At 43.8% G+C, this 16,040-nt stretch overlaps 1 protein-coding gene across 1 annotated transcript in view; it reads left to right on the forward strand.

The window, feature by feature from the left end:
* Positions 1-12,414: 12,414 nt before the first annotated feature.
* The window catches only part of SDC2 (syndecan 2), a 97,407-nt gene continuing 93,781 nt past the window's right edge, over positions 12,415-16,040 (forward strand). Inside the window, exon 1 of the mRNA XM_035011573.1 lies at positions 12,415-12,959. Coding sequence (XP_034867464.1) covers positions 12,900-12,959 — 60 coding nt within the window. The 5' untranslated portion in view covers positions 12,415-12,899. The remainder of the gene's footprint in view (positions 12,960-16,040) is intronic.

Genomic DNA, 16,040 nt, shown 5'->3' on the forward strand with positions numbered 1-16,040 from the left:
GAAGGAAGGAAGGAAGGAAGGAAGGAAGGAAGGAAGGAAGGAAGGAAGGAAGAAAGAAAAAGAAGGAAAAAAGAAGGAAGGAAAGAGAAGGGAAGAAAGAAAACAAAGAGTGCTGAACTTTGTTCTGACAGACAATTACTATACTGGTAGATCTGTATTTTCCTGTCAGGCTTGATTTTATGCTCTGTTAGAATGATTCTCTTTTGAATTTATCCTTAGTCCTAGGGAATGGCTAGAACTTACTCTGAAGACGTGGTCTTCCTCTGATGTTAACTGAATGCAATGACGTCTCTACCCTAGCTGGGTCAGGACTCCAACATCTACCAGCACCCTAGGATGTCTACTATCTTTATGCTGCTTTTAGCCTCACACTAGCTGTCTTCTACTAGGCTGCTAGCCCTCTCCGGGGATCCACACAGACTTCTGAGGTCACCCTCTGTGTAGCTAAATCCTTTCTGGTACCCTGCTCACACATTTCAGCATTCTGCAGCCCCATCTCTCATCTCATCTCCTCAACAAAGCAAGACTGCTCTTTCGGCTTTCCTTCCCTGAGTCATGGTCCAGAAATTTCTCCCACATAGAAAGTTAGGGTAGCCATGAGTGTCCCTTTGTTTGCTTCCTTTCTGCTAAGAACCACAATCCTGCACTGCCTGTTATGCAATGCTTTAAAACAGCTAGTTACCTTATATATTTTGTCCAAGTTTATAGTTGTTTATGATAGGTGGGCAAACTCAGTAGCAATTACTCCATTCTGGCCAGAAGAAGTGACATTACTTGATTTTTATAAGCTTTCATTTTGTTTTAATAAAAACTTTGAATTTTTTATGGTGCTGCAAAGCAAACTAAATTATGACTAACATTCACAGTTCAGAGATCTAATTCCTCATGTTTTTGCAAGGCTGTCACATCCCCAACTGCTACAAGTTTTTTCCCTCTGACATGTCCAAGCATTTCTCTGGGACATTTGTACTCACTCCTTCCACCCCCACTCCCAGTGCTTCCCTTCTCATGTCAACTTAGGCACCCTACCCCAAAGTTTCTTATCATCCACATCTTCTAAAATATTCACCTCAAAATTTGAATCCCCAAAATCCTTAAGGGCTTTTAAAAGTCCACTGTCCAGTCATCATTTGTATATATTATGAAAATGCTTCTTGAATCTGTTTATATTTTCATTCTAAGCCATATTTGGGAAAAAGATCTCCAGTATGTAATTCTTTTTACTTTTATGCATGTTTGGAATTTTTTATGATAAAATATAGCAAAAACAAAAAGAAATTTCTAAAAGTTCACGATTAGTTCTCTCTCATTTGTCCTAAAACTCTTTCCTCTAAGAACTAAGTCATGCCCTTTGGTTCCAAATCTAGAATTTGATGAACCAGTCTGACCTCTCTCCAAGATTACTTTCATTACTGTAAAAACACCAGTCCCTTTCCTGCTATCCTTTATCTTGTCTGAAGCCTACTATTTCATCTAGTCTCTCCTCATTGGATAGCTCCTAAATCTGTGGTCATTTTTGTTGTTTTTCTATAGAACCTTCAGATGTCCTTTATGCCTCTCCCTGAAACACAGTATCCCCAGCTGCTCATGATATTCCAGGAGGGCCTCCACGAAGGATATATACAAGAGGAAAATAAACATCACCCAGCAAGGAGGTTCTGAGTTTACCTTGAGGTCCTCTTTGGCTTGAGACACACAGTAGTGACAGAAAAAATATCCAAATTATGTTCTCTGTGGACAATACAAGCCATTGGCACTTGATTATTAAAAGATAGATTTAAAAACCTACATATATGGAAGCTAAAAACACATTAAAAACAAAATTGGAAACTCCCTCAGTGAAATATTTATGAATTTTGCTTAAACCTGTAAAAAGCTCACAGGTAATTAATGCCTCAAATTTATGGAAGAGATTCCAGAAGACTTTTAAAACTTCCAGACACATTGGGCTGGGAATCCTGGCTCTAAAACTCCCCAGTTGGATCAATTTGGGCAAATGATGGAAACTCCTAGGGCCACAATTTCTAGTCTGTGACACAGACATTCCTTGGTTTGCATGACGTTTTCCTTGAAGTGTTCACCTTGCAAATAACTCTTGCTCTTTAAGCCTTTTCTGTTCTCACTTAAATGGGTTTCAAAACCAACATCTGTCAGTCTGATGCCACAGCCCCATCCAGCCATTCTGTCATAATTTCAGTGTTGATTTCCTTTTAGAAAATATAAAAAAATAGCTTAGGAGAGGCCGCGAAAGTGCCTGTCCTTAACACACACCCATGTGTACCCTCAATTCCCCAAGGAGAATCCAAAAGAAAAAAGGGCCACAGAATGTCTGTAGGGCAGAAGAAACTGTCTGCTCTACGTCCATTGCTAACTCTTTCTGATCCTTTCTGCAAAGGCCAAGGAGGGATAAATCTTCCCTGCTCTTAAGGCTGAGGACCAGGGAAGAGAGAGGCTTCCTCCAGGTGGCCTGGCAGGGGGGCAAGAGAAATGACGGCATGCCTGCCTATCTGTGCAGGGACATATGAGCAAAACCCCTTTGCTTTCCCCCACTGGTGGATCTCCATCATAGGGATACTCTGATCAGCAAGATCTAAGACCCAAACCAGCCAACAAAGCAGTATAATGCCCCATCGAAGCAGTAGGTATCCAGCAGCCTGAGAGAAGAAAAACTATTAGATCATATACCCAAGGAAATAAAACTGCTAGAGGAAACAGATGGAACCATTAGTTTTAAAAAATTACACTTAAGGGGAGCCTGGGTGGCTCAGTCGTTAAGCGTCTGCCTCTGGCTCAGGTCATGATCCCAGGGTCTTGGGATCAAGCCCCACACCAGGCTCCCTGCTCAGCAGGAAGCCTGCTTCTCCCTCTCCCACTCCCCCTGCTTGTGTTCCCTCTCTTGCTGTGTGTCTCTCTGTCAAATAAATAAATAAAATCTTAAAAAAAAATTACACTTAAAGAACACAATTGCATTTGCAAATAAATAATATTAGTTGATAATAAAACATAAGGCTTCCCAATAAAAAATTCAGAAGATAAGTTAAAGGAGAAATGCTCACTGCCATTAAGACCTGAATTGGTGGTCTGAGAGCAAGCAAAAACGTAAGAAGAATGGAAATCATGTCAGAAAAGGTAAGAGATTTGGAGAATATATTTAGGACACTTAACAAGCAAATAAGAAGAGTAACAGGTAAATAATAGGAGTTACAGAAAGAAAAAAAAGTGAGGAACGTTAAATAATAAAGCTAACAAAACAAAACAGAAAACCCACAATTAAAGAAACAAACAAGGAAACTTTGATTTGAACAGAAAGACCCGAGTCTGAAAGCTGAAACTACATTGATAAGAAATCACAAGGATGTAGGTATATCCTGGTAAAAGCCCTCAATTCTAAGGGTAACTGGAAAATCTTAAAAGCTCTTAAACTGAAAGAACAAATTACCTAAGGGTTGAAAATGCATAGCCTCAAGTGCTTTTATTATTAAAAAAAAAAAAGACAAAATAAAAGAACTTAGAATTCCATTTAAGAAACTGAAAGAGACCAATTTTTAAAACAAAAGAAAGGAATAAGAGAATGAACATAAAAGAGAGAGCAAAGAAACACAAAAAGAGTAAGGATAAGTAAATGCAAAACTTAATCTAAAGAAGATGAATAACAGAAGAGCTAAATCACCAGAGCCAGATGAGAAAGAATTGTCAGAGACAAAGTAAGGAATGAGAGAAGAATGCAGGAGAAATTTTAAGTCATAAGAGAAGGCTTATCTCTCTAGAAGCAAATATATGGCAACAGATTTTAAAACCTCAAGGATAATAATGACCTTCTGGTGAGATACAAATGACAAATTGAACAAAGAAGAAATAGTAAGCTTAAATAGACCCAATTGTGGCAGAAGAAATGGTGGTAAAAGAGCTACCACGTAAACAGGTACCAAGATTAAGTGGGTTCCTGGAGTGGTGCTATCTAATCTCTAAAGAACGGATTTTTTCAATGCTGTTCCAACTAGTTCAGGCCAGAGAGGAAATATAGAAAGCTCCAAGTTCATTTTATGTCATCAACCCAGCTTTAATGCCAGTGCCTGATCAAGTAGGAAATGGGATGAAAGAATTACAGAGCCATTATCACTTTCAAATAAGATGCACAAAATTCTAAGTAAAATACTAGCAGATATTATCAAGTTCTCGAGAATAGGTGTAATAAGATCAAGCAAGTGTTATTAAAGGAACGGAAGTGACTCACTATTAGAAAACCACCCTCGAGGAACATCAACACAATCTAGTACATCAACCAACAAGGGGATAAAACCCATAGAATCATCTTAATACATCTTGGAAAGGCTTTGATAAAATTCAACAACCATTTCTAATAAAAACTCATAATAAGTAACACAACTTTTTGATCTACTGAAGACTACCCCCAAACCAACCACAACTGTCATCCTAGATGATAAAACACAGGGCCCTAAATTATTTTCATTAAAATCAGAAGCCAGAGCTGAATACCTTGTTATCACCATTCCTGTTTATAGCACTTCTGCTGTTAAATAACTGGCATAGGCATTTGAGAAGGTATTAAAACCACACTTTTGGGTGCCTGGGTGGCTCAGTTGGTTAAGCGAATGCCTTCGGCTCAGGTCATGATCCCAGGGTTCTGGGATCGAGTCCCACATCGGGCTCCTGGCTTGGCGGAGAGCCTGCTTCTCCCTCTGACCCTATCCCCTCTCATGCTGTTTCTCTCTCTCTCTCTCTCAAATAAATAAATAAAATCTTTAAAAAAAAAAAAAACACCACACTTTTTGTTGATGATATCATTGTACACCTAGAAAGCCAAGAGCCTCCAGGAAAAAAATGTACTTAGATTAATTAAAGAATTTTTAAGATGGTAGCATAGCAAATACTAAAAGTTAAAACAGTTTTCCTCTAGCCAAAAGTTCCTAAATGAACACAGGGGAAGTCCTACTTATAATAGTGACAAAGTATATATAAATACTGGGAATATATATAAAAAGAAGTTTACAGGATCTATAAGAAACTATAAAACCGGGCGCCTGGGTGGCTCAGTCGTTAAGCGTCTGCCTTCGGCTCAGGTCATGATCCCAGGGTCCTGGGATCGAGTCCCACATCGGGCTCCCTGCTCGGCAGGAGGCCTGCTTCTCCCTCTCCCATTCCCCCTGCTTGTGTTCCTGCTCTCGTTATCTCTCTCTCTGTCAAATAAATAAATAAAATCTTTAAAAAAAAAAAAAGAAACTATAAAACCTTATTAACTAATAGTTAAAGATCTGAACAAAGTTGAATATAACATTTTCTGGTTTGAGAGGCCTTAATATCATGAAAAGTGTGAATTGTTCCAAAACCAAAATATAAGCCTACTTGAAATTTTTTGAAGATTTTATTTATTTATTTGAGAGAGAGATTGAGCAAGCAAGAGAGAGAGAAAGAGAGAGAGCACAAGCAGGGGGAGAAGCAGACTCCCCACAGAACAGGGAGCCCGATGCGGGGGCTGGATTCCAGGAAACCGGGATCATGACTGGAGCCAAAGGCAGATGCTTAATCAACTGAGCCACCCAGGTGCCCCAAGCCTAGCTGAATTTCAGTTGGAATTCTAAAATGGTTTATTTTGTCTAAAATATCCTAAAATTTATATGGATAACCACACAGTGTGTGGATAAAAAGAATAGGGATATTGGAAATATCAGAGGGTCCTACATCATCAAGGTAATCAAATGAATATGGTGTGACAAGAGAATAGACACACAGATCAATGAATAGAATACAGAACTGGAAGTAGATGGCCCTATGTGTAAGAATACATGTAAGATGGATTAATACCATAGTTGTAGATGGATATATTAATAGCAATCATACAAGAGCTCTTACAAGAAAAAAGGCATATTGTCATGTAGGAAAATGAGAAGGTGTGAACAGACAGTTCACAGAAGACCAACTCCAACTATAACAAACACATGGAAAGATGCTCGAAAGCACTAGTAGGCAGGAAAATGTGCATAACACTAGCAATGAGCTGTCACTTCATACTTATCAGACTGGCCAAAAAGAAAACTAACACCGATTGCTGGCTGAGACGTGGAAAAAAGAAAAAGATACTCTCGAACATCAGTGGTGGGAACTTTTTGTGTTGTAAAACTCAAACAACATCTCATAAAATTAAACACATTTATATTCTCCCAACTCCGCAATCCTACTCTTGGGAATCTAGCCCACAGAAAGAAAATCACCCATTAATTAAGGAAATATATAAAAGGTATTTCCTGTAAGATTGTTTTTAGGAAACAACTGGAAACAGAAAGAATGCCTTTTGCAGGGAAACACCAAAGGGAAATGCGCAGCCATTAAAAAAAAATGAATAGAAGTTTGGTCAAGGGACTCGGAGGAATTTCTGCAAGACGAAGAAAGTGATAGTGGTAAAACACATAACGAACAAAAAAACCCCTCGTGTGTGTCATGGATGTGTGTGTATCCATCTGGGTTACGTGAGAAGGGAGGGAAAGGGAATGATTCATTCACAGAGGTCACGTTGGGGGTGTGCCTGTGCTGAGTGGGGGTGGGGAAAGCTGCTTTGGAGGTGCAACCCTGGGATGAGTTCTGTAGAGAACTTGCGTCCTTTATCCTGGCATTACTATTAGCTCTAAGAAGAGCAAAAGTAGACATTTTGAGTTCGGACTCCGTGATAGACAGTATTCTTTTCATTCCCAGAAGCAGTTTTCTTATTTCCATCTGAATTCAAAGGGATGGTTTTTTGTTTTCACCATCCAATTCTCTTAACTTTTATTTCAGAATTTGCCATGTTGGAATTTTATACTCTTTCCCTAGGTTTTTATTTGGGTTTAAACTTGGTATGGTGCACATGGTTTTTTAAAGAGAGAATGATGGGTACTTTTGTTTCCTATGTCTTCCTAATGCTGTTCAGTTTTTTGTTGTTGTTGTTCATACTTATAGCTACAATAAAACATGTTTCTACCAGCAAGTTTTACCAATACTCAGATATTCTAGCCTGGATTATAATTAATAGGTGAGAATTGATTGTCCTAAAGGTCTGTTATTCAGTCTAGGAGACTCAAGGAACGCTACCTGGAGGGGTTGTGTGACACACAGTAGGCCCTCAAATATTTGCTAATGAGGACACCTCTAAACGGACACCAAAGGGGCAAGTGGGACTTAGGCAGAGAACTGGGTGAACAGATAGGTTATTCCAGGCAGAGGAAATACTACTAATGACAACTGGCGTTTGTAACAATTGGCGTTTATTGAGACAACTGGCATTTATATCGAGTTCACTAAAGTAACTCGCTAAATAGTTCGCGTGCATTAGTTCATAGACTCCACACATTCACCCATTATCACCAATCTCAGGTGAGGAAACAGGCTTAGATTCAGTGGCCTGCTCAGGGGTCAAGGCCTCTTAGAATACAGTGAGAGATGGAACGGGGAATCAAACCCCAGTCTGTCTGTTGTCAGGCCTGCGCTGTTATCGACTGCAGTGTGCGGACTCCTCCAATAGCAGGTGTTAAAAGGATGCATTATGTCTCCTTCATGTATTGGGTTACTTAACAGCTCACCCAGCCATGACCATCTTTCCTGTTTCACATTTCACTACCTGAAAGAATTTAGTGACATTTTCACACCAGGACATTTGTGCACTTTGCCTTCTAGATACTTTAGAAAAATGTTCAATGAAATAATTTCCTGCATTAACCTGTAGGTGATCCCGGTATTAATACTATTCTGTTCAGAGAAATATCAATGTATTCTATTCTGCTTTTAGAGGTTTTAAGATCCCTAGCTCTCCTGAATAAGGAAAGCATTTCCCCTAAGGTAATTCAATAGTTAAACCATCTTCTTCTTTAAAAGTTTTTTTTCCCCTCACAAATCTCAATAATTTTTATAGTAGTTTGTCTTCATTAAGACTGTTCTTTACCTACATATGCCTTATCCAGCACTAAATGGTGAGGACTTCATTCTACTCAGAGTGAAGATAGTCAAAACTCTGATTCATTTTCATCTGTCTTTGTCTGGGATCATTTGTTGACCAGGAACAGAAGCCCTCTTATACTACCTAAAGAAAAATAAAAAATTTACCTTAAGGACACTAAAATACCTCGCAGATCCTAAAGGAACAAATTTGATTTGGGTCTCAAAAGAGCTAGGAAAAAAAAAGTCAGGAACCTCCATTATTCTGGAATCACGCGTCCTCTATTTCTACTTCTTTCTGTTTACCTGCTTTATTCTTTCTAACCCTGTACATCAATCAGCCTTTTCTGTTTCATCACACGAGGACCCCTTGGCAGTTTTGGATGACTCCCAGGTCAATGTACAGTTGAGTTCGACTCTGAGCTCCTTGGCTGAAATGATCTGAAGGGTGGATCTAATTGGCCAGTGGCCACTAATAAATTGCCTCTCCCCACACCCGGCCCTGGTCTACATAACTGTGATCAAGAGCGTGTGGAACCATTTAGTATACAGTATGTAGAGCTCTCCTTCAGGGCCTTGGACAGAATAAACGTCTGAGAACAGTGAGTGGGATTAGAACCAGCTGCCATCAAAGTCAGAGCCTACAGATAGCAGTAACAAGAGCAGTACCATTTTACATAAAATCAGCCAGGATTCTATTTTCCCGTTCAACTGGATATATACAAACGCAGTGCAAGTAACTTGAAGATACCTTTGTGGAACGTTGCTAAGTTCATATATCCAGTATGACTCGTAGGTAGACGTTTGATGCCCCCAAATGATGTAGCCTATAAATAATGTTTTCTTTAAATTTTCCATTTCTGATTTTAGGATAAAATCCTAATTAAAAAAAAAATCCTTAATTAAAAAATTAGCCAACTTGCCTGGCAAAGGAATGATGAAAGTGAATGAAGAGAACAGTGGAAATCTGAAGCTAAGAATAGACTTTTTTTGGATGGCCTGTAGATGTTTGTCATGGTCTCAGCTCACTTGCCATTATTAGCATGGGTAATTAATAGTTGGCTGGCTGAATTTCCTCTTATTCTCAGGTTCTATCACCTTTCAAGTGAATTTAGTCAGAGCTGATTCTACTAAATCGATTTCTAGCCTAAACCTCTGGTAACATTCCAGAGAATGGCAAGTGAAGAACAACCAAAAACAACAAAGTGGCATCTTTGTCCCTTTGCTATTTCCTACTGTGACAACTCACCTTGGTCCACAGCACCTGCTTGTCCACGGTGATAACGTGATATCACTAGGTACCCTAATGACAGGTTCCAGTGTGTGAGCTTAGGTGAAAAATATGTCTCTAGTACCTTTCATTTCTATGTTCTCATGTGTTCTGTTCCTTTTAATTCACTGCCCCACCCCCTTTTATTTCCATGTCTGCAGCTCTGTCTCTATATTCTGTTCATTTTCTGTATTTTCCTCCTAGATTCTTGAGGTAGGTTGTTTATTTTTTCAGCAATCAGTGAGCTATTTGGGGAGTGATTGATTTTGCTAGTTTACTTGCTGTACCCCTTAAAGCACAGCCCTCAAATGGAGGACCTGAAAACATACATTATGGGGGAGCCTTTGGCTTTAATCACTTATACTACCTTTCGTGTATTAGATATATGCCACAAAATTCCACAGAATTTTATTCAGTTAAAAAAGTTGCAGTTAGGAAAACACACAAACAGGCTACTGTAGACTGAACGTTCGTGCCCCTGCATCCCCCTCCCTACCTCCCCCCCATACATAGATTGAAATCCTAATCTCCAAGGTGATGGTATTTGGTGGTGGGGCCTTTGGGAGGGGATCAGGTCATTAGAGTGCAGCCCTCATGGATGGCATTAGTGCTCTTATCTAAGGGGCTCTAGAGAACTCCCTCACCATGTGAGGACAGGGCAAAAAGAGAGCCGTCTTTGAACCAGGAAGCCCGCTCTCACTGAGTTTGCTAGCACCCTGATCTTGGACTTCTCAGCTTCCAGAACTGTGAGAAATAAATTTTTATTGTTTATAAGCCAGTCTATGATATTTTCCTTATAGCAGCCCAAACAGACTAAGACACAGACCTTCGTCCTTTCCAAGTTGAGGCATGTTCCTAGCACCATCAGACAGCCCTTGTCCCCTACCACCAGCCACACTCAGCACAGGCAACAGTTTTGCACCCAGCTCTTGCGTAGGTGCTTTTACTATTAATGCCTTTTATACCTCCAGCTTCTCCTTCTGGTCATGCCTGTTAATGCATTTGAACACAAGATTTGAATATTTATTTGTTATCAAATACCTGATATTGTGTGACTCTCACAATGGTACCATCCCCTTATTACACATATTCTCAATGCTGCATTATCATTTATAAAAAACAAGTCACTGGGAGTCTCATCGACACCAAGAGCTTTGGGGTACATCTTCAGGTGCAAGGACATATATGTTCCTTGAATAGATGCATGTGCTTATTTATTTTTATCACTGTCTGCCCAAGCTGAATCAGAGAGCAAGAGAGCAACTGCCATGCTTCTTCTTAGGTAGATGCCCCAATAAGCAGCAATAACTCAGGAAGCCAGCAAATGAGTGCATTTCCCCCCTCACTGGAGTTCTCATTTATTTGATGTTTGTAACTGTTGAGGAGAAGGGAGGTGCAGCCTTGCCCAAAGCCTGAGAAGCAGACTAGATCTCCTTTGGAAGTAGAGGCAACATTTTATGGTTCTTTGCATTTCCCTCACATTGCTCATTTTCCTTTGGAAATTCCTTTTAGAAGCCCCTATCTCCCCCATCTCGTGAAATTCTCCAAGGCACAAAGAATCCATCTTAAAAATACGGCTGTAGTTCATCCTTCCAAAGACCAAGCTAGACCCACACTGACCCACAGTTGCCAGCTCAGTTTCTGTGGAATCAGAAGCCTCTGATGATACAACTTCCAGTTCTCCTGATTTTTCCTTCCTTCCTTCCTTCCTTTTTTTCCTCCTTTGCCCACATTTCTATTTCTCCACATTACCTCTTGGACTGTCAATGCCTTAGATTTGCCCATGGGGAGCTTGGTGGATGGCACCCAGCACCGAAGAGCTGGATGCCTCTGACTTTGAGCTGTAACTCTCCAGGTCCCTAAATTTCTTTCTTTGAGATTTATTGCAGTGAAAAGTTACTAAGACACTAATTCTCAGAGTATGACTATTTTATTCTAAGTTCAAAAATTACCATGGCCTATATCTATATATCTATATCTATGTATCTTAAAGGTTCACAACTTGTATGCAGTATAGACTGAGTTTTAGATCAAAGTTTATTTAATAAATATTTATTGTGTGTCTTCATGTACCAGGAATGAGAATACAGTGGTGAAAAAGACAGAAAGGTCCCTGATCTCCTGGAGTGGGCATTCTAAGAGCAGAATAGTTCCATAAATCATTTACTCCATAAGTCAGAAAAAATAGTGTTACAAACTGGAAGAGAATAGGTATTTGCCATGTTCTGCAGTATCCATACCGTAGACACGGAATTGAAAGAAAGTTTCCATCACAAAATATTTCTGATCAATTACTTCTATTCAGGAAATACATGCTCCTTACTTTCTTCCAACTAGAAATTACTTTTTCTCTCTTTTCTTTGACGTTCTCTTAAATCTGTTATTATTCAGTGTCTCTATCCAATTTCTCATCAAACTGCCCTATTTGTAGCTTCTGAATTTTAACACCCCTAAGCTGAAATGGAGCCTATAAAATGATTTAGGGGCTTTTAAACTGTGTGTGAGGTAGAAATGGTATTTAAATCCTTAATGAAATTATGAACCTTAAAAGTGTTGCCTTTTGGGCTTATAGGGGTCTTCCTTCACTTTTTTTATTTTCATTATTTTTTTTGAAGGGGGGTTTAGGGAGGGTGGGAAATACTCTCACGGCACGTTTATTACATTTATTGTCTCCTCTTTTAAAACACAATTTTCATGAAGTTGTGACTTAACGACCAGTTCACAATGCTTGTAGGCATCTGTGAAGTTTGTGTATGTTTTAACAACTCTCAAAGCAGTTTCTACTGGTCTACTTCTCACAGGCAGAAAAGCTAAATTATGAGTCCCGTTGTTTCACCGATCTCTCGCCAGAAGAGTGAGAGTGGAGAGACAACACAGAGAAGAAAAGAGCGTGAAGGAGAGAGGAAGAGGAGAGAGGGAGGGAGAAAACGAAGGAGCTTTGGAGCGCTGGAGCTCTGATTGCGGACGGGCAGATCCAGAGCGGCCACCGGGCGGAGCCACCGCCGCCCACTGGTCCCCGAAGCTGCCAATCGGGGCGTAATCCTGTAGGAATTTCTCCCGGGTTTAGCTGGGAGTCACACTGCCGCCTCCTCTCCCCTAGACGCCCGGAGGAGCTGGGGAGAAGCAGGCAAGGGAGGGAAGGAGGGAGCGGGAGGAGAACAGGAGGAGGAGGAGGAGGACCGGGGGCGGGAGGCGGTGGCGGGAGAGGAGGAGGGGCACAGCCGCTGAGCCACTAGCGCGGCTCGGACGCGCTTCTCTCCAGATACTCCGGGAGCTCCGGCCGCGCGGATCGCGCGCTCTCAGCGCTCTGCCCCCGAACTTCAGCTGCAGCTACGTTCCAAGCCATCTAATTTATTCCTCAAAACCAGCAACTGAACCGCGGCACTGGGAAGGAGTCCGCGGAGGAGTAAAACAGCGGCAGAGCAAGAAGAGCTCGAGAGAGCAGCCTCCCCAGAGCAACAACTCGGTTTCGGGAGTGCAGCCACCAACAAGTGAGAAGGCGCCGCATTCCCGGGGCGCAGCCGCGGGCGGCGGGAGCAGGCGCAGGAGGAGCCAGCGAGCGCCCCCGAGCCGGGAGCCCCAGCCGCGGCCGTTGCGGCTGCTCTGGCCCGGATCTCTTTGCACCGGCTGCGCCGGGCGCTAGGCAGTAGGCTTCGTTTCGCCCTCGTTGCAAGCGGCGGCTGGGAGCAGCCGGTCCCCGGGGAATATGCGGCGCGCTTGGATCCTGCTCACCTTGGTCTTGGTGGCCTGCGTGTCGGCGGAGTCGGTGAGTGGACTCGGAGCGGGGAGCGCGAGCCGTTTCGGGTGCTCGCAGCCATGGGGAGTCCGCAGCACCCGCGGGGAATCGGGGAGCGCCGCCTGGGGGATCCCTTCCCCCCCCCGGACTTGGCGCTCGGCCCCCGAGAATCTACTGGGACAAATGCGCTCGCTCCTCCACCCCTTTCCCCCTTGCCTTCTCTTCCCGCAGAAAAGTGCGGCTCGCCGGAGTTGCCAGGTCCCCGGGGATGAGGGCGCGAGAATCGCAGTTTTGTCTAACCGCAGAGGCCCCTGAAGTCACTCCCAACTTCTTCGCCGTCGCAGGGGTCTTGCGGCGTGGCCCGAGAAGGACCTAGGGAAAAGGGTGGCCAGAGCGGCCGGAGGAGGGCCAGCGAGGGAACCCGCCCCCTCCGCGCGCTCGGCTAGACCCAGGGACAACCTGGAAACTTTGGGGTCCCCTTCTCCACACACCATCCCCCACGCTAGCTAGCTTTCTTAGTCGGTTGAATGCTGGTAGTGAGGAGATGGGGTCCCGATTTCAGAAACCTGAGAGTGTCCGGAGAGGAAAGTTTGCAAAAGTTCTTTTGTTTGATGTTCTCGGCGGCTGGGCAAGGTAGCAGACACTTCGTGGAAAGGCTGACTACCCCCTGAGGCCCAGTCCCGGGTCCGCGGGGGCGGGGGGGGGGGTGCACGGAACGCGCCGGAAAATGCTGGGGCCCGGGCCCCTGGAATCCCAGTCCTGCGGCGCCCCCCTCCTCCCTGAGGGGCGCAGGGCGGCCCCGCAGGCCCTCAGGGGCAGGAGGACATGTTAATACGGGTTGCAGTGGAGTGGAGCGTGCAGGGCGAGGCGGGGTGCGGGTGACGCCAAGCTCGGCCTCGGGTCGCCGGGCCCTTCGGGGTCCGAGGCTTCTAGCTTGCCACGCTTGCCCTCGCGGGCCCTGGCAGGGGTGCTTCCGAGGCCCGGAGGAGTCCCTTCGCCCGGTAGGGCGGGCTGCGGGCGCCCAGCCTCCCTTCCCGGCCGCGGCTGCGGGAACTTGGGTTCTCCCTCTTTGGGTTGCCTTTCTGGGGCCGGAGCTGGTTTCCCTGCGTCGCCCAATGAGCGCCCTCTGAAGGGAACTGCCTCCTGGGCTTCTTGTCGGTGGCGGCCCCTACCTGGGCGCCCCGAGCTTTGCCCGGCTAGGTGGAAGCCCAGCACCCCCGGTTCTGTCTGCAGCCTCGGCGCCTTCTGGAGCTTCGGTTAGGGAGCGCAGTCGTTTCTGGCCCTTCTGGTTGCCATATCTCCTCCCTTTGCCACCTCCTGACTTGCCCAGGGGTGGTTTTGTGAGTTTTTCCCCCTCGCCTTTGGAATATTATTTCCCTTCCCCTTCTCTCCCCACACCCCCTTTTTTTGGAGTTGAGGCAGTTAGGAGTGGGAAACCTCTTAGGCACTGAGCAGCAGACGGGCATTTTTCATCGGTGTGGGAGCCTCTGTGTGTGCTAGCAGGTCCCCCAACGTTCCTTGAGATTGAAGAGCGGGTAGAATTGTACACTGTACAGCATAGATGAGTATTTGGGTGCTTGGGCTGTAAAATAGAACTCCGAGCCTTATCAGTAGTTCTCTTTGGCAAAGGATCGTTTCATCCGTTGGGACTGGTAATCTCCCAGCCAGTTACGAACTTTGGCTCTCTGTCCACAGAAAGGGAGAGATTCTGTTTATTTCAGAAAAAAACATGATTGCTCATCTTGTTGCAAAACAGGGCAAAGGGAGAACTCCCTCTAAAGGTTTTCAGAAGAAGCCTGCCTGGAAGGCTGTACAGGGTTAAGGAAGTCCTTTTATCGCTGAGTCCTGTTCAGGATTTGCTAGGAAGTGTTACTGTTTGGGGTTTCTCCAGAATGTCTCTATCTTCTGGCTCTCCGGAGTTTTGCATAAATCTGACGGTGCTCTTTAAGGAAGCTTTTTGCCTGAATTATTCTCCTCTCTGGTGACACCTTTCCCCTGAACTCTGTTTTTGCGGTTCTAATATTTCTCATTTCTGACCAGGTTTAGATGCTTTCACGGCAAGCTCCTTCACTGTGGTAGATACTCTCTTCAGTAATTGGAATATCATCCAAAAAGGTGATTAGATATTTTTAAAATGTCAGTTTCGACACTCTAGCAGAGAGTCTTTGTTAGGCTATTTCAAAGCCCAGGATGGCCACTAGTCCATTTAAATTACTTTTTGTCTCCGTTTGATGCCTAGCAGCCTCAATGTATGTGAAGTTGAAAGACTTCATTTTTCAACAATTAGCTGTTAGAGCACGTTATTTTCAGGACCTCTTATTTTAATGTGAAAACGACAGCTGTTTCCTGGGCGAAGTGGTGGTTGACTGAGCTCAAAATCTGTGTTTAAAAGGAGGAAAGGAAAAATGTCTGCAGTTAGTGAATTCTTGAGTGTTATACTAAGCACAAGGGAAGGTGTGTGTGTGGGGGGGTGGGGGGGTGCGTGGCACAAAGGTTCTTGGGAACGAAGGTTCCAAGCTGACTGTGAAAAGAAACTGGTGGCCCTTCCTTTCTGGATGCTGGAGAGAGCAGGGACTGTTCGTGGTCATGCATTCATACTTTCCACCGGCAGGTTAAGGCTTTCACTGCGGGAACACCATGTGAGGGGAAGGACTGACTGAGTGTGGAGGTAGTGATATGCTGTTTTTCTATCCATTTTTTTTAAACGTGACTGTTTACCTTTAGGAATAATATATTGCACACGGCTCTAAACATCATTTGAACTGGAAATATGTTTAAGAAAAGGGAGTGTTTTGAACTAAGGGAATTTTATACACATGTTTCAATGTGTGTAAATTAAAAGAAACTGTCAAGTCATTTGGACTCATGGGTTACCTCTCAGTGCATTATGAAAGGCAGGCTTTGGAAAGTTTGCATTAGAAAGAAAAATAAGGGGCGCCTAGGGGGCTTAGTCAGTTAAGCATCTGCCTTCAGCCCAGGTCATAATCCTGGAGTCCCAGGATCCAGCCCCATGTCAGGCTCCCTGCTTAGCGGGGAGTCTACTTCTCCCTCTCCCTCTGCCCCTCCCCCTGCTCCTTCTCTCTCTCTCTCTCATTCTCTCTCAAATAAATA

Source organism: Mirounga leonina, unplaced genomic scaffold (genome assembly GCF_011800145.1).
Source record: "Mirounga leonina isolate KUSES-001 unplaced genomic scaffold, KU_Mleo_1.0 Mir_165, whole genome shotgun sequence".
NCBI lineage: Eukaryota > Metazoa > Chordata > Mammalia > Carnivora > Phocidae > Mirounga > Mirounga leonina.